Genomic DNA, 21136 nt, shown 5'->3' with positions numbered 1-21136 from the left:
GAACGGCATCTATTGCAGGATAAATCAATGTTAAGGTATACATAGCTGCCCATATATGGATGTTATATTTTACTTTATGGCTTGGTTATGTAGGCTTCTTCTAACCTTTCGCTTTCTACTACATATAATAATACGATTAAATTATATCTTTACATTAAAAACCAAAGTTTAGCAGTGGTGTGTGTAGTAGAGCTGTACCAGTACAGAGAAATAAGCCAACAAGTGGTATAGCAATGATTATCAACTGTACTGCAGGGATGGAACGTAAATTGCAGAAAATTGTGGTTATGGTGGTAGCTGCAGAGAGGTATTTGGGTGCGGGACACTTGACGTCAGAAGAGTTACAGGGTGTGTTAAGTGGTGATATTCCATCCTTTCAGGCTGTTGGCCTGAAGTAGGTCTAAATAGATTTTAATAATGGAGTAGGGTGGTTTTATTTATTAATATATATTTTTTAATTTGTGAGTGTAGTGTCAGATGGTAGGCTATTTAAAAAAAAATGTAAACTATGTATTAAGAGAGTTAAACTCCAGTCTAGTAGGTGGCGGTAATGCAACATTGGATGCCAACCACAGTTTTCTTAATCGAAGAAGAATATCCCTTTCGTTGGCAAGTGGTAGACAACATTCTACAGTGGTTCTATTTTTCTTGTTTTGTTTAAAAAATATATATATTGGCAGCTTAGTTTAACACAAATAAGCATAAATAATATATGTGAGTTGTACTGTACAGGGAAGCTGAAAGAGAACGAATGTAGGCGATGTATAGCCTTTGGACCCAGTCTCTCTAGCTGCTTTTAGCAACGCGGGTGTATTTACAATGCATACACTAGCTTTGAGCCCAATTGTATTGGGTTGCACAAAAACAGTGCGCAGGAAGCGAGTTAAATACAATTCCATTTCGATTTACTGTGCCGGTCGGTTGGTCACTATGACGGGGAATATAAATAAATAATAGTTACGCACATGCGTCATGTGGTCAAAAAATGAACAACTTGTGGGGGGACTTTTATTTTGACATGAAGTAAGCAGAGAAGAAATGGGTCTATAACAGACCCACGTTTGGAAGGTCTCTAATTCCCTGTTTTTGTGCAACCCAATATAGTTGGGAGCAACGCTAGTGTATGTAAATACACCCCCGTTGATAAAAGCAGCTACCCTCTTCCAAGTACTGATGTAACAAACATGCAATAATCATTACAAGCATGGCAGTTGCATAACTTAAACCAAGGATCCTCTCAGAATCTAATGATGATTTGTAGCCTAGTTGTTGTATCCAGAGTCGTATAGAGATCTATACTGGTCGTGGTGAAATCAGTGGGTTTAATCCATGGTCATGTCCATATTCTACAACCCCTTTTATTTTGCCCAGTAAATGCATAGGTAGGGATCTCTTGCTTTCATCAATCCAGCATTTCCAATGGTGATGACTCATGAAGGAAAGAAGATGATGAGAGTAAAGTGCTAGTAGTGCATCATTAATCCATTTGTTTATTTACTCATTTGTTTATCCCAGGCCTTGGATGTGGGGACTTGAATTAGTATATGGATTGGGACTATAACCCTGTGTTTTGTCCTCCTAGACCCAGTAGAGTTCTTCAGACAGCGGAACCATGGCAGCTGTGGGGACATGGGGTTTCTCTCAGCCTTCTGTGGAGAGGATACGGTCCCTGATTACTGCTGGAGGACACGCCACAGATGCTGTAGAGGAGGCCATGGCAGGTTGGCATGAGTTGGCGTGGGTGACTCATCTACTACAGTTCTGCAGTGCAGCATGTCTTATGTCCATTGTGAAACTCTTGAATTTCTTCCAGATGTTGAAGATGATCCAAAGACTGGGCTTCACATTGTGGGGAGGGGAGGATTCCCTAACAGTGGGGGAGTGTTGGAGTGTGATGCTGCCATCATGGAGGGCATCACTGGCAGGTTCGGGGCAGTCGCAGCACTACGGGGGTGAGAGAACCACCTGCTAAAACCACTGCCATGGCATGGGAAAGAGATGTCTGTGAAAATGAATAGTCATAGGGAAGCCCATTAATAAATGTAGCGGTATGAAACTATATTTCCAGGGTTGGGGCTCCGGTGCGGGTGGCTCGTAGGGTGATGGACAGAAGCCCCCACAGTCTGCTTGTTGGGGAGGGAGCAGTAGCTTTTGCCAGGGAGCAGGGCTTTACTATAGAGCCCAATGACAACATGCTGAGTGCACACTCAGCCAAGGCTTACCAGGTACCAATACTCCCTGGGGGAAAATGGCATGGCTAACCATTTTAAATATAAATGACAGATGTTGGAAAACTACAAATTATAAATCTTGTTCATTCTTCCAGGAATTTCTGGAACAGAAGCAAAGTGTCAGTGGACATGACACACTTGGTGAGAACTGAAACTTTATTTTTTTAAACGTTGATTTATCATGATCTTCCTGCTCATTGTAGAGCATTGAGTGACAGTAGAACACCTACTGTAACAACTGAAAATGACTGATAAGTGTGACTGATACTTGTGCATTAAATTGTTTGGTCCTCTGGGGGGAGTCCTAATCCATATAATCACATTAGTCTTAGTTATATATTACATTATTTAGGGATCCCTAACCTGACACCTACTGTTTTGAATCTGGAATCTCTTTACAATAGTCTCGATTCCCCCCATCTCCAATATCGAAGTTTCTCATCGAGGTTAAATAACCCCACTTTCTCTTTTTTTTATATATTTTTGAAATTATTATTACTGACCATTCCTGCAAGACAAGTTGGTACAAAACATCCGTGGAAGCAGGTCTAAAAGTGCAGGTTACATATTTAGTATCAGATCTAACAACTTCTTCCCTTTCTCAACAGGACTTATAGCGTTAGACAACATGGGGAACATAACTGTTGGTGAGGAAGTTGGTGTCTTCTGTTCTTGCTCTTTCTTATTTATTATGTAAAAGACATATTGCAAGCTCCAGTAGTTGAGTTATTATTTTCAGAGTCTAGAGATACTTCCATCGTAGCTACAGTATGAGGTTAGGTTGTAGTAATATGATTCAGCTGATTTTGCGCATGTCCTGTTTTTCAGGAGTTTCTACTTCAGGGGCCCCCTTCAAATCACCAGGGAGGGTGGGAGACTCACCCCTACCTGGATGTGGCCTATACGCTGAACACATGGCAAGTTTACAGCTACCCAAATCAACTCAGTCAAAGAACTGCACACACTGATGAACTTCTTTCCCTCTGTGTTTTAGTAGCCTTTTCTGGATAATTGTGTTGTGACACACTACACAATGAATCCATTTTACTGCATGTTTGTTAATCCTACAAAGATTGCAGGTTTATGTAAAGTTTTAATACACTATTGTTATGTTAATGTGTCAGTTTCAGTACGCTTAAAGGGAATCTCATTCATAGCCAATTCACCACAGTTTAACATCCTTATGATCAATTATCCTCATGATCAAAAAACACTAGAGCAAGGGAAACGCATGTTGAATTGAGAGTGGTTTAAAATATTCCAACTGAAGTAACAGTCAGATTGCAGGTTCACATTAAGTGTAACAGGCACATTTTTCTATGACTGTCATCTCTGTCATTGTATAACCCTGCTCACTTTTTCAGGTGGGAGCTGCGGCAGGTATGTGAACTATTTGGATGATCTTTTCTTTGAATGCTCAAATATATTTTTTATTATATTTTCTAAAGACTTCTCTTATCAGCCACAGGTGATGGTGATAAAATAATGTGTCATTGCCCAAGCTTCCACGCTGTTCAACTGATGAAACAGGTAGAGTTATGAGATTATCAAGTCATAAATCATTTTACTTTGTCAACCTTATACTGAGTCAGGTGTAGGTTTGATGTGCCCTGTGGTTGAGATGTTTGAGCAGCCACACTGTCCCATGAAATCTAACTAGCCAGCTATTATTCACACAGCATTAGCCTGCCTGGAACGTTTGGCCACCCTTACCTCAACTGACTTTCTGTCTCTCCCCCAGGGGTCATCACCCAACATGGCCTGTTCCACTGTTCTGGATGACATCATCAGGAGGACTGCCCCGGACAAGTGCTTTGAGATTGGACTCATCGCCCTGAACGTGAAGGTATCTTTTCTACACTTAGTACTACATTATAGAGTTACAGAGTAGTCATTGTTATATAAATAAATTAAGTTGCACAAAAACAGATTGGGTCTTTCTGTCTTCTCGACTCCCTAACACTAGATTGAAACCTATCCCCTAGGGTGAAGTAGGGGCTGCCTCTTCAGTGGATTTTCCCTACACATTCTGGATCCAGGGGAAGGACTATGTGGAAACAAGTACTCAGCTTCCAAATTCCACAGAAATGGAGGGCACAGAAAAATGTGACACATGTACAGTAAAATAAAGGGTGTGTCATTTTTAACAGTGATGTCTTCAATTGTATTGATAGTAATTGATAATAAAAAAAATATGTTTACTATAAGGGTCTAATAGTGCTGTCTGAAATAATATTTTAAAGTAGGCCTACACACAGGTATGAAAATAATGTTATAATGGTATGCAGCATACTTATTTCCCCCAATCTGTGGAAAGGAAGTTTCTATCTTTAGCCTACTTGTGAAATTTTGAACGCCTTTAACATGCACAGTTTATGGGCTGACTGACTCATACCTGTGCAGGTGCTGACAGGTCTGACAGGTGACCATCCTAGGCTGACATGATGTCACTCACACTAACTATGACTCAACAATTCAGGATGGAAGATCCTTTTGAACATAAGCATTTAGCTAACCTTTGTCGATGCATGATCTGATATGACTGGTCAATTTCATGAGGGACCTGGACTGTGCCTTCCGTTAGTTTTGCCATTGTATCCTCCATGTGGTCCTTGTCATTAATTTACTCATCCAACAGACTATCAGGGTCATACTGTACATTTTGAGAACCTATTGACAGAGGAACGATTTGTTTTTTTGAGCACACATTTTATGATTAATTTAATCACATATGATAGGCTTGATTAATTTTAATTAATAGAGATGGGGGGGTCATGTAATTTATTTCCCCAGACCAGAGTGATTCACGCCAAAATTTTGCCACGTTTCACTAGTAATGACGTAGGCTTTGACAGCAAGCGCAAGGGGCAAACGAAACATCGACCAGCCTAGTTTCCTAGCTACATTGTCATTAGGGTAGTGTAGTCATATTCGGCACGGCAGAACATACTCAATATAAGACGAGCCTTTAGGAACAAACTACGATTTCTGAGAATCGCTGATCTTGCTTCTAGGGCTTCTCTGTTCAGTGTTTGAGTTGCTATTTCCTGGTTGATACTAGCAGCCATTTTGGTTTCAAGACAACTAGCCTGGGATTGGATGAATACCTTGCCAGCTAGTTAGTTACTTTTATTTTTCCTCCAAAGGAATTAGCTAGCTAACTATTTATTTACATTTTTTCAGAGCGAAAGGGAGTGCCGTTTTATAAGAAAAGGTGATTTACTGTGACGAGTCCAAGATGAATCCCGAATAGTAAGTACAGTAGCTAACTGAACGTTAGCTAACCTAGCTGTTCTGCTAGCTACACAGCTAACATTATCTGACCTGTTTGTGTTCTGTCCATCTAAAAAGTGCAAACTCGTTAGTTAGTTAGCTACCATTAGTCACTGTGTTGTTTGTTGAGGTCATATTAACGTTTCGCACAAGTTAGTCAATGTCAGTAAATGTGTTTACAGTCAGCTAGTTAACTTAGTTGCTAACTAGCACCGGCATAGTTATTAAAAATGAATTATTTAACTGCTAGGGCAGAGTAGTTACGTTTAGTTGGTAACGTAGTACTAACTAATGTAAGTTACTTAGCTAGTTACATTTTTATTCTAGTAGCCTGGAAAAGCACACGTCAACTAGCTAACGTTACTGTACATGTCATTAGATATGTTGTGATTATCGCTATCTAACTAGTTAACATTAGCCAGTCAAGTCAATATCCCAATGTGTAACGTTATATTACTGTAGCCTTTTGTGCACTTGGTCAATAATGGTGGTGGTCAATAATGGTGGTATAATTGGTGGTGGTCAATAATTAATGCTAGCTAGCTAGTTATATCTATAACGATTTCATCTGTGGCTTAACTCCTTGCTAGTTAGGCAATGTAGCTAGCTAGTACACTGGTTGATGCTAGTTAACTACATTGACAATAAACCAAATTAGTGAATTAAGCATTGTGATTGATTCTCTAACGTTACATCCATGTTATTCTGTGAATTTGGCCCTCAAGTGGAAAGCAACTAAGCAATATGACAGGATAGGAGTCAGTGGCACCCACCCACTCTCTACATCCTGAGTCAGTCATGTGTAGGTCACATGCAATATGACATGCCTCTTTCAACACACTCATTGGGTTGTTGGGCAAGCCACGGGTTTGTCTACCATCCCTCTAAACATGTTGGCAATTACCGGAATCCTGTGGTTTAGACATATAGGTTGTTGTTTTATGATACATATTTAGTATGTATTTTAGCTCAGTTAAAAAATAAAAATAAATATACAAATATATATACAATATATATACAAATATATTCAACAGTCCCACTGCATAACATGGCATGGCAGTGAACATCTGATTTGAAATGTTCTTCAGAATCTATTCTGATTACACAAGATAGTGAATATGCCTTTGCATTGCAATGGTAGCCATTTCCTTTTTTGACAGGCATGCTAGGCTGTTACCCCCATTTAGAGACAGGATAACATTTTATTTGAGACAGGTTTAATGGGTTCGCACTCAGATGTTGCATAAAGCTTACTTCATTATTCAATGTTTATACATTTTTTACTGCATCATTTACTGCATAGCGTACAGACGTTTCGGCTTTACAGCCTTCAGTGTGTAGGTACAATTCTCTTTCAATCAAAAAAGTATTTCTAAAGAACAACAGATGAGAAGCAGGTGCTTCTAATCAGGGTTGCCACTCATCTGCCAATCATTGGCCCCTCTGGTGTACCTGTATACAAATTTGTCACAAAAATAAACAGAATTACAGGGTGCGGGGGCCGGCACGAAGGGCAACTCTCAAATCAACTGCCCCAGGTGTCTGCTCACCTAAATACATCACATCAATTCATGAGCCAGCCCACCGCGAAGGACATCAGGCAAAGTCGTTCATAAATGTGTGGGGCCAACTCATAAACGATATGCAAAATCTGCTAAGAACATTGTTCTTGTACAGTCTAAATGTGGCTTATAGGAACAAGGTGAAATCTAATTCTTAGTTTAAACCATGTGGAAATACAGTTTTTAATTGATATATCCAGCCCTTGCTTCTGGGAGAGTGCGGTGGTTCTCTTTTGATCAGTTATTTCTTTGAGACCTCAAGGGGTACATTATTAATAAGTTGTTATTGAACTTTTAAAGGCCAAGTGCAGTCCAAAATGGTATTTTCCTGTGTTATACATATCTACACTATGCAGTTGGAGTAATACTGTGAAATTGATGACCTTTTAGTGTAAGAGCTGTTTGAAAAGAGTGCCTGAAATTTCAACCTGTTTGGTGGGATGGACTTTTGGCCTCCCATGGTGACATCGCCATGCGGTATATTAGTTAATAAACCAATGAGAGAGAGTTCCAAAACTCTTTGCCAATAACTACACATTTTCCCCCTCCCCACTCAGACCTATCCTAAACAGTCCTAGCTAAATTCTTGCTTGAGAAATTGACCTTTGCTAAGAAGCTATTTTTGTTTATTTTTGACCATTTTTATTGAAAACAATCACGGGAAAGTACTTATTTGTTACCCATAAATGATTTGGTATTGAGATAGAAAGCCCATTTCGCAACCCGCTATCAGCAGACGGCGCTCTTGACTGATGTGTAGCTACTTTCTCTGGTACTTTTCTCAGTGTAGCCTACTTTTATTCAATTAAAATTCAAGATTAACTTCAAGCAAAACATTTAGGAAATGTAGCTGGCAGCATTCTTTCTATGATAAACGTTAGAAATATGATGGCTATGCATCGTTTTTGTCGAAAAGACCTTGCTTTTTCATTGTACGCTCATTTACTAGTGTGGCTGCTAGCCAAATAGCTTTGAACATCTGATGAAAATGAAGCTATTTTCTGCTGAATGTGTTGCACGTATGTATTTTCTGTGAAGGACAATTAGTTGTATGCCCCTTATCACCATTGAAGCAAAAAAAGAAACACAATTTATTTTTCTAGTAGATCATAAAAATAATATAATATATTTATTTACATTTGAAGTCAATAGAGCGAGGGCAAACGTTTGGGGTGTATGCACTATTTAAACTAACACTATTCAAAGGCCACACAGAATCTGAGAAGACTTTTTATATCACTGGTTAGAAGAGAATTTGCTGAAGACCTCCATCCAGAATGTCGGATGGAAGTTTTGCGAGGCTGCCCAAACAGGGAAGGAAACAAATCAGTTGCTTTGTTATTCAACTTAAACAAATCACCACCCGCTGTAGTATATCAACAGTGACTAGAGTTGGTTTCTATTTGAGTGATAGTTTGACTCGCAGATCCATGTATTGGTGTAAGATCCGCTACTTTTATACGGAGAGCGTCTTGAATTTTCCCTGCCGTTTGAGTTTGAGACGGCCAGCGCGTATGACAGAATCAACTGTACAAAACCAATGATATTTATCTATTTTAAATTGATTTTGTTTTTACTATAAGCTTGTATACTAACATCACTAATCGGCGGTAGAAAGGATGTGTAATTACCCTCATTCGATGTAGTCAACGTGAGGTTGTGTAATGTAGTAACACATACTGTCCACGTACAGGAAATTGCCACATCTTAAATGACCATGTTTTCATGACATGATATCATTTTGAAGCCCGTTCAAAAACAGTACGGGACTAGATTTATTAGGATCCCCGTTAGCCGACTCCAGTGGCAACAGCTAGTCTTACTGGGGTCTGACACAACGAAAAAGACAAGACTTTATAATTTATATTTTATTTAATTAACATGTGTTTGCATCTATCACATGTCAGTACAAACACACAACAAGTAGGTCACATGGGGTAGAGGCGTTGTGTCGTGAGGTGTTGCTTTATTTGTTTTTTGAAACCAGGTTTGCTGTTCACTTGCGTTATTTGAGATGGGGAGTTCTATGCACTCATGGCTCTGTATAATGTACCAGGAAGTAGGCTGGACTTTCATAGGGTATTGTCCCCAGCCCTTAACACCTCCCTCAGCATCTTTTGTTGCACTGAAGTCCTTGCCAGAGGTAGGCTACTTATCCATCCCCACACTGCTTCCATGGATCCATGGACTCAAATGCACCTGGTCAACCAGGGGGTTCTCTGAGTTCCCAGTTAGTAGCCCGCAGAAAACAGGCTATATCTGATGCAGTGCGTTTTAGTGATGGGGGGGGGGGGGTCGACGTCGACAGTTAAATATCGCAATATTATTTGGGATGCAAACTCAATATTAGGAAGGTGTTTGTAATGGTTGTACACTTAGTGTATAGTGAGCAATATGTTTGGAATATCAAATCGCAATACATATAATCGTGAGAATCACAATAGATACCGTATTGGCACTTAAGTATCGTGATAATATCGTCTCATCAGATCCCAGGCAAATCCCAGTCCTAGTATGTATTTTTGCAGAGCACTTGCTTTCATTATCTTTTTTCTTGCTCTCTAGCCCATCTTTTGTCTGCCGGAGCTGAGCAGCTGATGTGGAAGTCGAAGAATGGTGGGCGGTTTGGTGTGTCTGTCTTTGAAGCATACACAGTATCATCCAATCCCACTTAAAATGCTGACTGTGATAGTGGGGTAGACAGATTTTTGCTGTAGGCTATTTCCCCCTCTCTTGCAAGACTAGTCAGCGGTACTACTAGCCTTTCACAGGGCCTGTCATTGTTGTCCTCAACCATCTGCTTAACAAAGACTGCATGACTGTAATTCATAACAATGGGCGAGGGGGGAAAAGGACAGGGAGGCAGGAAACAGGGCTGCCTCAGAGTTTCTTAGCCTTGGTGCTGGGTCAGACTAGAGCGTCGCCCAGGTTCATCGGAGCCTGCCTGCCTTCCTTTGACAACTGGAGAGAGTGGAGGAGGGTCCGATCTGAAGTCCAGCTGAATTTCCCTCTATTGTGGAATGCTTAATCAGCTTACTGGAGTTTCCGTTACCTTTCTGTGTGTAGCCTAGTTGTAATGGCACATTGCGGAGCACATGCCCCTGCTAAATAAATACAGCATAACGAGTGGAGGGGGTTGAGAGAACTGTGTGTGTGTGTGCGCTTTGGTTAGAACTGAACATGAGTGGACAATAGCTGTATAGTTTCTAGATGTTTGTCTTTTGCTGGTCTGACCTAATTTTATAGGCTATGCTGATGATACTTCCCCAATTCACACGGTTGGGAGTGGGACAGGATGTATGGACTGGAAATGCTCAGTATTTTGTTGTCGTTATGGGTCCATCCTACTGGGGTTTCAGCTCATATACAGTTGAAGTCGGAAGTTTACATAAACTTAGGTTGGAGTGTATGTAAATTAAACTCGTTTTTCAACCACTCCACAAATGTCTTGTTAACAAACTATATAGTTTTGGCAAGTTGGTTAGGACATCTACTTTGTGCATGACACAAGTAATCTTTCCAACAATTGTTTACAGACAGATTATTTCACTTATAATTCACTGTATCACAATTAGAGGTCGACCGATTAATCGGAATGGCCAATTAATTAGAGCCGATTTATTTATTTTTACACCTTTTTATTTAATCTTTATTTAACGAGGCAAGTCAGTTAAGAACACATTCTTATTTTCAATGACGGCCTAGGAACGGTGGGTTAACTGCCTCGTTCAGCGGCAGATCGACAGATTTTAACCTTGTCAGCTCGGGGGATCAATCTTGCAACCTTACAGTAAACTAGTCTAACGCAATAACGACCTGCCTCTCTCTCGTTGCACTCCACAAGGAGACTGCCTGTTACGCGAATGCAGTAAGCCAAGGTAAGTTGCTAGCTAGCATTAAACTTATCTTATGAAAAACAATCAATCATAATCACTAGTTAACTACACATGATTGATGATATTACTAGATATTATCTAGCGTGTCCTGCGTTGCAATAAATCTGACTACGCATACAAGTATCTGACTGAGCGGTTGTAGGCAGAAGCAGGCGTGTAAACATGAATTCAAACAGCACTTTCGTGCGTTTTGCCAGCAGGTCTTCGTTGTGCGTCAAGCATTGCGCTGTTTATGACTTCAAGCCTATCAACTCCCGAGATGAGGCTGGTGTAACCGAAGTGAAATGGCTAGCTAGTTAGCGCGCGCTAATAGAGTTTCAAACATCACTCGCTCTGAGCCTTCTAGTAGTTTTTCCCCTTGCTCTGCATGGGTAACGCTGCTTCGATGGTGGCTGTTGTCGTTGTGTTGCTGGTTTGAGCCCAGGGAGGAGCGAGGAGAGGGACGGAAGCTATACTGTTACACTGGCAATACTAAAGTGCCTATAAGAACATCCAATAGTCAAAGGTATATGAAATACAAATGGTATAGAGGGAAATAGTCCTATAATAACTACAACCTAAAACTTCTTACCTGGGAATATTGAAGACTCATGTTAAAAGGAACCATCAGTTTTCATACACTGCTCAAAAAAATAAAGGGAACACTAAAATAACACATCCTAGAACTGAATGAATGAAATATTCTTATTAAATACTTTTTTCTATACATAGTTGAATGTGCTGACAACAAAATCACACAATAATTATCAATGGAAATCAAATTTATCAACCCATGGAGGTCTGGATTTGGAGTTACACTCAAAATTAAAGTGGAAAACCACACTACAGGCTGATCCAACTTTGATGTAATGTCCTTAAAACAAGTCAAAATGAGGTTCAGTAGTGTGTGTGGCCTCCACGTGCCTGTATGACCTCCCTTCAATGCCTGGACATGCTCCTGATGAGGTGGCGGATGGTCTCCTGAGGGATCTCCTCCCAGACCTGGACTAAAGCATCCGCTAACCCCTGGACAGTCTGTGGTGTAACGTGGCGTTGGTAGATGGAGCGAGACATGATGTCCCAGATGTGCTCAGTTGGATTCAGGTCTGGGGAACGGGCGGGCCAGTCCATAGCATCAATGCCTTCCTCTTGCAGGAACTGCTGACACACTCCAGCCACATGAGGTCTAGCATTGTCTTGCATTAGGAGGAACCCAGGGCCAACCGCACCAGCATATGGTCTCACATTTTGTCACCAAAGTCCCATATACCACCCACTACTGCGACCTGTATGCTCTCGTCAGTTGGCCCTCGCTACATATTCGTTGCCAGACCCACTGGCTCCAGGTCATTTATATGTCTTTGCTAGGTAAAGCTCCGCCTTCTCAACTCACTGGTCACGACAACAACACCCACCCGTAGCACGCGCTCCAGCAGGTAAATCTCACTGGTCATCCCCAAAGCCAACACCTCTTTTGGCTGACCTTTCCTTCCAGTTCTCTGCTGCCAATGACTGGAACGAATTGCAAAAATCGCTGATGTTGGAGACATATCTCCCTCACTAACTTTAAACATCAGCTATCTGAGCAGCTAATCGATCGCTGCAGCTGTACACAGCCCATCTGTAAATAGCCCATCCAATCTACCTACCTCGTCCTCATATTGTTTTTATTTACTTTTTTGCTCTTTTGCACACCATTATTTCAACTTTCACATCATCCTCTGCACGTCTATCACTCCAGTGTTAATTTGCTAAATTGTCATTATTTTGTTACTATGGCCTATTAATTGCCTTACCTCCTCCCACCATTTGCACACACCATATATAGACTTTTTTCTATTGTGTTATTGACTGTACGTTTGTTTATTCTTTGTGCCAACTCTGTGTTTGTCGCACTGCTTTGCTTTATCTTGGCCAGGTCGCAGTTATAAATGAGAACTTGTTCTCAACTGGCTTACCTGGTTAAATAAAGGTTAAATAAAAAATAAAGTGGTGATCCTAACTGACCTAAAACGGGATTAAATGTCAGGATTTGTGAAACTGAGTTTAAATGTATTTGGCTAAAGTGTATGTAAACTTCTGACTTTAACTGTAAATGAGCATAGCCTGAATTGGTGTATTTTAGCAAGCATCAGTGGGCCAAGGAATGGTGTTTTAGTGTTTTACCGATCGTTTGAAGATCAGTGTTTGGCAAGCATCATAAGCATCATAACACATCAGACTCATACACTCTGATTGTATGGTGGCGTGACCAAAGTGATGCTGAGAGTTAACCCAACACAGTATCTTGCCCAAGACATTGAAAGCAATATAACCGCAATGGCGTCTTTTGAATCGTCTGACGCAACACCACAATGAAATCTCTCCTTGAGAGACGGTGAAGCGAGAAGAAACTATTCTGTCTGAGGAAACCATCAGAGCTAATGCTGTCTACAGAGTTTAGAGGCAAGCTTCCAATGGTTTCTGACAAGGCTAGCGTCATTTTAATACATTTTTTTTTATAGCTACTTTTGTTGAAACTGGGGAAACCTGGAATCCTGTTTTTTAAAACATCTCTAACTCTCCACAGTGACTATTTATTCAAGCTGCTCCTGATCGGTGACTCTGGCGTCGGAAAGTCTTGTCTTCTCCTCCGATTTGCAGTAAGTGTTCTGTTCATCCGTCCATGTCTCATAGCCATTCTTAGGGTGCTCGTCGTCACTCATTCGTTGTTCAAAGGCTGACCTAGTCATATTGACAATAATAATTATAGTCCTCTTAATAATAATAATGTAATATTGGACTAAATTCGCAAGGTAAGAACTGGATGCCCTGTAATGTGAAAAGGTCAAATCGATCACAGAAATAGTATTTATATTATAGTATTAATACTGTGTTAAATCAACATTTTCTGGTTTCCTCTCCTACTGCGGCGAATGATCCTACTTTTGGATTCCTTTTTTTTCTTCTCTAGACTGAGAATGTATGACAGGTTAAGGATTTGTACTTTGAGCAGGACGTCTGCATGTTCCCACACCGACTCCTTTCCTTTCTCCCCAGGATGACACATACACAGAAAGCTACATTAGCACAATCGGAGTGGACTTCAAAATACGAACTATAGAATTAGACGGAAAGACTATTAAACTTCAAATCGTAAGTGCTCCCTCCCTGACCACATCTCTATTGTCCTCTACTGTGTAAAGGGGAAGCTCCACGTTACACTAACAAGTACGTATTTCAGGATCTGGCCACATTTGGACCAAAAAATGCCATTGTAGGCATTTTAGAACCTAACTCTAGACTGTTCACCAAATATCGAAAGGCAGAGGCCTCCTACATTTTTAAGACTATCACGGTTGACTACAAAATGGTGAATTATCAGTTAGAAATACCCTTCTCTCATTTGTGTGTTTTGGTCTTATTTGTCACAGTTGAATGTGCTATGAAGCAGCATCTATTTGGCAGAGGTGTGTGTGTGTGTGTGTTTGGCCTTCCCGTATTTGTGACGGTGACTGAGTGTCTCTGCTGTGTGTTGACACTGACAGTGGGACACGGCGGGGCAGGAGAGGTTTCGCACAATCACATCCAGCTACTATAGAGGAGCCCACGGTATCATCGTAGTCTATGACGTCACAGACCAGGTCAGTCCACCTTTACCTTTTCACTGTGTTTGAGTGTTCTACATTATTTTCCACTATTAGTTGTTTTTAATTGAAATTCCGGAGTGCAGGTTAACTAGTATTTTGAAAGACTAAGGCCTAGATTCAATCAGAGCAAGCATTAACCGGTGATCGGCAAAAACCGCATAGCTGATGTTTTCGCGGTGTCAAAGGTGTAGCTGTGTTGGCGCTGTCAAATCGGTGAGCAGCTGCTCTTGATCATTGTCCCGACGCCACATCTGTCCCACTCACGTTAGAAATTCAGAATGAGAAAGTGTAGGTTATAGAGAAATAATGATGCTCTAATAGAAAATCATTAAACAAAATAATGAGGATTTCTGTCAGTCAAATCGAGGTCTTGATTACATCACACGTTCCATTGTTTGAATTTGTAAACATGGCTGCATGGGGTTTCTCATAATGCGACTCGATGCAGCCAATGGCAACGTCGGCTTTAGGTTTAATGCCAGGTGCGGCTTGTGGATTTGAAAGCTCTTAACGCATTTCCACCTCCGACACCGCCAAAACAACCACTATGCGGATGTCGGCTAAAGCGGATCTGATTGAATAGATCCCTTTACTAATATCTTGCCTACCCTTTCATACTGATTGTGATTCTCTTTCTTCTTCTAGGAGTCCTTCAATAATGTCAAGCAGTGGCTACAGGAAATCGACCGTTACGCCAGTGAAAACGTCAACAAGCTGTTGGTAGGGAACAAGTGTGACCTGACAACAAAGAAAGTGGTGGATTACACAACAGCAAAGGTAAGGGCTTCCATCAAAGTCAATGGGTTATCAGATGGTGCAAGAGTAATGCATTTTTCTATTTAACTATTTGAAAAAATAGTCTACAGCTGTGGTTTCCAAACTTTCAAATGTGATATTTTGTTGAGGCCCCCAAACAAACCAAATGTTTCTGGACACAATCGGATCTTTGTCTGCAACCCAGTAGTAAAATTGTAAGTGTACAGTACTGTCACGAATGCAGCAGCTCCTCTAACCCAGTCTCTCCATTCCATTCTTTGCAGGAGTTTGCAGACTCCCTGGGCATCCCGTTCTTGGAAACGAGTGCCAAGAACGCCACCAATGTGGAGCAGGCCTTCATGACCATGGCTGCTGAGATAAAGAAGAGGATGGGCCCTGGGGCTACGACCGGAGGCAACGAGAGGTCCAATGTCAAGATCGACAGTACGCCTGTCAAACCTGCCTCGGGGGGCTGCTGCTGAGAGGGAGAACCCCATCAACACCTCTACCCTCACCTCAACCACCCCCCCTCCACCTGGCCCCATTCTCCACCATGCCTCACCCACCCAGCTTAACAGTAACTGAGCGAGAGTGTGAGAGCGAAAACAAAATTAAGTTGCCTGAATTTGTACTGTAGCCGTACTACCAACAAAAATGTATGGTTATCACCCTCCCTTTATGCCCTGGTAGTTGATGATTAGTAGTACTTTCCAGGCTGTCTGTTAAACAGTCAGATGGTCAGCCGCTCACTGGACCTCCCCTGGCCCCCTCCTGGAGTGGCTTTACCCCCCCACCCTTACCCGAACCTCATCAGAAACAATGGATTTAATTTGAACCCCCACCCCCATCTGTGTGAAGGTTAATGAGAATAATGTGTGTGTGTCTATCTCACTGCATTCCTACTGCAGGGTTGGTCTATAGTCAAATTATGTTTTTTTCTTCTGTCCCCCTCTTTTCTGTTCAGTTATTTTGCTGTTTGTATCAGCAAGTGTAGATCTCTGTCTCTTTCGAAGGCGTTTATTCGCCAATATGCGGTCAGCCAACTGCACAACAGTGTCTCACTGTCTCGCAAAAAAGTCTATTGAAAAATATGTACATATACATTGTGTGTGTGTATGTGTGTGTGTATATATGTAAGATCTGATTTGCTAGTTCTGTAGACTTCAATACATTATCGGAGTAGTCTTGACTTAATCTCTGCATTAAAATTTGTCTCAACATGTCACATTTAAACTGAAAAATAAATAAATGTTGTACTTCCAGACTGTATGATACGGAATAATCTGTCTGCGATTCTTGGTGGATATGTAGGAACATCTTGTTTTTAATAATTTATTCTACATTTATATGGCAAATATATTGTACCAGTAACTTAGACTCTGTATGCAAATTGGCCATTACCTGTGGAATATCTCAATACAGAATTGCATATATAAAACACTATGTTCTTTTTTTCATAATAAAGGCTACTGAATACAGTTTTAAAAGAACTCAACCATTTCTCTAGCACTGTTTACCTAGTTTGACGTGTGTTCGCTATATGGGATAGATGTGTCGAGCTAGATTTGTGCTATAGCACAGTGGTCTGTATGTCCAGATTGACTTTACCACAGAATGATAACTACAGAAGGTCAGAACAAAATTCCCATGTATCCCATTCTCACGAGTTCTCCCCTAAATTAAGACACATTCTAGTTATTACACTTGAGCTCTACACTGATTGTACATTAAAAAAAAATCAAGTGGCCATACAGTATGAGGTTTACTCAGTAGGAACAAGTAGTGTAGTTTTCACCAGGTTTAATCTGTGAATGAGGATTCCAATAGTGGGAAGGACAAAGTTTTCCAGGGTGTTTAAAAGTTCTCATTCGAAGTGTACATTACCCTCATAACATTCACAATTGATTACTACAGTAACAAAGACACTGGTTAAAAATATGTTGCACATTAAAGGCTTTAGGTACAAGTACTGTATTTCTTAATGCACTTTTCATCCAGGTTTTCCATGTTCTGGCCCAAAGTGCTAACTGCTAGGCTACCTGCAGCCCTAAGGCCACTGAATGGTCCAACATCCTACATTACAAATCTACAATGATGTGTAGTGCAGACCACGTTCTAATTTGGAGCGATGAATAACGCTTCACCATCTGGAAGTCCGATGGATGAATCTGGCTTTGGTGGATGCCAGGAGAACACTACCTGCCCGAATGCATAGTGCTAGCTGTAAAGTCTGGTGGAGGAGAAATAATAGTCTGGAGCTTTTTTTCATGATTTAGACTAAGTCCCTTAGTTTCAGTGAAAGGAAATCTTAACGCTACAGCATACAATGATATTCTAGAAGATTCTGTGCTTCCAACTTTGTGGCAACAGTTGGAGAAGGCCCTTTGCTGTTTCAGCATAACAATGCCCAGTGCTCAAAGCGAGGTCCATACAGAAATGGTTTGTCGAGATCGGTGTGAAAGAACTTGGACGGCCTGCACAAAGCCCTGGGCTCAACCCCATCGAACACCTTTTAGATGAATTGGCGCACCGATTGGGAACCAGGCCTAATTGCCCTACATCAAGTGTTCTACCTCACTAATGCTCTTGTGGCTGAATGGAAGCAATTCCCTGCAGCAATGTTCTAACATCTAGTGAAAAGCCTTCCCAGAAGAATGGAGACTGTTACAGCAGCAAAGGAGGGAGCAACTCCATATTAATGCCCATGATTTTGGAATGAGAGGTTCAACGAGTAGGTTGAGCCTCTCGACAACGAGTATGTCCCCACATACTTTTGGTCATGTTCTGTACCCTGATTCGATATGTATTCACCCCCCTGAGAAAATACACGTTAGAAACACCTTTGGCAGCGAATACAGCTGTGAGTCTAAGAGTGTGAGGTGTGTATACGGTGTGCAAAGTCTAAGAGCTTTGCACACCGTGTACAAATAATAACTTGCCAATTACTATTGTTTTAATTATTCAAGCTCTGTCAAGTTGGTTGTTTATCATTGCTACCCTGAACAAAAATATAAAACACACCATGCAAAGTGATCCCAGAAATAAAAGATCCCAGAAATGTTTCATACTCACGAAAGCTCATTTCTCTCAAATGTTGAGCACACAGTTGTTTAGATACCTGTTAGTGTGCATGTCAAGAAGATGATATCAAGAAGTTGATTAAACAGCATGGTCATTACACAGGTGCACCTTGTGCTGGGGACAAGGCCACTCTAAAATGTGCAGTTTTGTCACACAACACAATGCCACAGATGTCTCAAGTTTGGAGGGAGCATGTAATTGGCATGCTGACTGCAGGAATGTCCACCAGAGTTGTTGCCAGAGCAGTGAATGTTAATTTCTCTACCATGGGCCATCTACAACATAGTTTTAGAGAATTTGGCAGAAAATCCAACTGGCCTCACAACCACAGACCACGTGTGTGGCGTCGTGTGGGCAAGCAGTTTGCTGATGTCAACGTTGTGAACAGAGTGCCCCATGGTGGCAGTGGGGTTATGGTATGGGCAGGCTTAAGCTACGGACAACGAACACAATTGCATTTTTTATAGACAGCAATTTGAATGCACATCAACTCAGCAAAAAAAGACATGTCCTCTCACTGTCAACTGCATTTATTTTCAGCAAACTTAACATGTGTAAATATTTGTATGAACATAAGATTCAACAACTGAGATATAAACTGAACAAGTTCCACAGACATGTGACTAATAAAAATGGAATAATGTGTCCCTGAACATAGGCGGGGTCAAAATCAAACATCAGTACCTGGATGTGGCCACCAGCTGCATTAAGTACTGCAGTTCATCTCCTCATGGACTGCACCAGATTTGCCCATTCTTGCTGTGAGATGTTACCCCACTCTTCCACCAAGGCACCTGCAAGTTCTCTGATGTTTCCTGGGGGAATGGCCCTCACCCTCCAATACAACAGCTCCCAGACGTGCTCAATGGGATTGAGATCCAGGCTCTTCGCTGGCCATGGCAGAACACTGACATTCCTGTCTTGCAGGAAATCACGCACAGAATGAGCAGTATGGCTGGTGGCATTATCATGCTGGAGGGTCATGTCAGGATGAGCCTGCAGGAAGGGTACAACTTGAGGGAGGAGGATGTCTTCCCTGTAACGAAAAGTGTTGAGATTGCCTGCAATGACAACAAGCTCAGTCCGATGATGCTGTGAGAGTACATGCCTCGGTGTAATGCTCATTCCTTCAACGATAAATGCGAATCAGACCATCACCCCTGGTGAGACAAATCTGCGACTCATCAGTGAAGAGCACTTTTTGCCTCCTGTCTGGTCCACCAACAGTGGGTTTGTGCACATAGGCAACATTGTTGCCAGTGATGTCTGGTGAGGACCTGCCTTACAACAGGCCTACAACAAGCCCTCAGTCCAGCCTCTCTCAGCCTATTGCGGACAGTCTGAGCACTGATGGAGGGATTGTGCGTTCCTGTTGTAATGCTATCCTGTACCTGTCCAGCAAGTGTGATATTCGGATGTACCGATCCTTTGCAGGTGTTGTTACACGTGGTCTGCCACTGCGAGGATGATTAGCTGTCCGTTCTGTCTCCCTGTAGCGCTTTCTTAGGCATCTCACAGTACGGACATTGCAATTTACTGCCCTGGCCACATCTGCAGGGACCCTGGGCATCTTTGTTTTGGTTTTTCAGAGTCAGTAGAAAGGGTGCATGTTTTGGAATATTTTTATTCTGCACAGGTTTACATTTTTTCACTCTGTCATTTCGGTGAGGAATTGTGGAGTAACTACAATGCTGTTTTCTCATATCACAACCAAAAACTGTTTTAGAATCACCATGGTGAAATCCCTGAGCAGTTTCTTTCCTCTCCGGTAACTGAATTAGGAAGGACACCTGTATCTTTTTAGTGACTGGGTGTATTAAGCCTAATTAATAACTTCACCATGCTCAAAGGGAGATTCACCGTCTACCTTTTTATATTTCTACACTACCAATCGGTGCCCCTTGTGAGGCATTGAAAAACCTCTGGTCTTTGCGATTGAATCTGGGCTTGAAATGCACTAGTTGATTGAAGGACCTTCCAGATAATTGTATGTGTGGGGTCCAGAGATGGGGTAGTCATTCAACAATTATGTTAAACACTATTATTGAACACAGAATGAGTCCATGCAATTTATGTGATTTGTTAAGCAAATCTTTACTCCTAAACATATTTAGGCTTGTCATAACACAGAGGTTGAATACTTTTTCAATTATATCAAATTGGTAGTTACAGTCTTTTCCATCGCTGCAACTCCCGTACGGATTCGGGAGAGGCGAAGGTTGAGAGCCATGCGTCCTCCGAAAAATGACCCTACCAAGCTGCGCTGCTTCTTGACACACTGCTCATTTAATCCATAAGTCAACCGCACCAATGTGTCAGAGGAAACACCGTACAACTAACTGGCGACCGAAGTCAGTGTGCATGCGCCCGGCCCATCACAAGGAAACACTAGAGCGCATTGGGACAAGGACATCATGGCCAGCAAATCCCTCCCCTAACCCGGACAACGCTGGGCCAATTGGGTACCGCTTCATGGATCTCCCGGTTGCGTCCGGCTGCGACACAACCGAACCCGGGTCTGTAGTGATGCCTCAAGCACTTTGATGCAGTGCCTTAGATCGCTGCTCCGCTTGGGAGGCCCTAGGTTTTCATTTTTAATTAATCTGTAAAAATTTCTGAAAACATAATTCCACTTTCACATTGTGAGGTATCGTGTGTAGATCAGTGACACAAAATGTCAATTGAATACATTTTCAAATCAGGCTGTAACAACAAAATGTGGAAAAAGT

General features: G+C 41.6%; 2 protein-coding genes across 5 annotated transcripts; both read left to right on the top strand.

The window, feature by feature from the left end:
• Nucleotides 1-589: 589 nt before the first annotated feature.
• Nucleotides 590-4380, top strand: zgc:153169 (uncharacterized protein LOC767799 homolog). Of its 4 annotated transcripts, none has more exons than XM_064933136.1 (11): nt 590-753; nt 1583-1721; nt 1814-1952; nt 2069-2225; nt 2327-2372; nt 2840-2878; nt 3060-3148; nt 3596-3611; nt 3700-3761; nt 3973-4077; nt 4217-4380. In XM_064933136.1, exons 2-11 carry the CDS (start codon nt 1613-1615, stop codon nt 4358-4360), a joined length of 906 nt encoding a protein of 301 aa, XP_064789208.1. In that variant the 5' UTR covers nt 590-753; nt 1583-1612; the 3' UTR covers nt 4361-4380. The 4 variants fall into 4 exon arrangements, with proteins under 4 accessions (XP_064789208.1, XP_064789206.1, XP_064789209.1 ...); XM_064933134.1 differs by having other exon boundaries at nt 3694-3761; XM_064933137.1 differs by having other exon boundaries at nt 3694-3761; nt 4198-4380.
• Nucleotides 4381-5071: 691 nt separating this feature from the next.
• Nucleotides 5072-16804, top strand: LOC135512380 (ras-related protein ORAB-1-like). The gene is made up of 6 exons (XM_064934370.1): nt 5072-5483; nt 13511-13583; nt 13981-14076; nt 14469-14564; nt 15216-15347; nt 15611-16804. The coding sequence occupies exons 1-6, from the start codon at nt 5470-5472 to the stop codon at nt 15806-15808; spliced, it is 609 nt and encodes a 202-aa protein (XP_064790442.1). The 5' UTR covers nt 5072-5469; the 3' UTR covers nt 15809-16804.
• Nucleotides 16805-21136: the final 4332 nt, after the last annotated feature.

The sequence above is a fragment of the Oncorhynchus masou genome, chromosome 24 (genome assembly GCF_036934945.1).
Source record: "Oncorhynchus masou masou isolate Uvic2021 chromosome 24, UVic_Omas_1.1, whole genome shotgun sequence".
In the NCBI taxonomy this organism is placed as follows: Eukaryota; Metazoa; Chordata; class Actinopteri; order Salmoniformes; family Salmonidae; genus Oncorhynchus; species Oncorhynchus masou.
The sequence above is the reverse complement of the archived record's forward strand: the minus strand, read 5'-3'. Positions and strand labels throughout refer to the sequence as shown.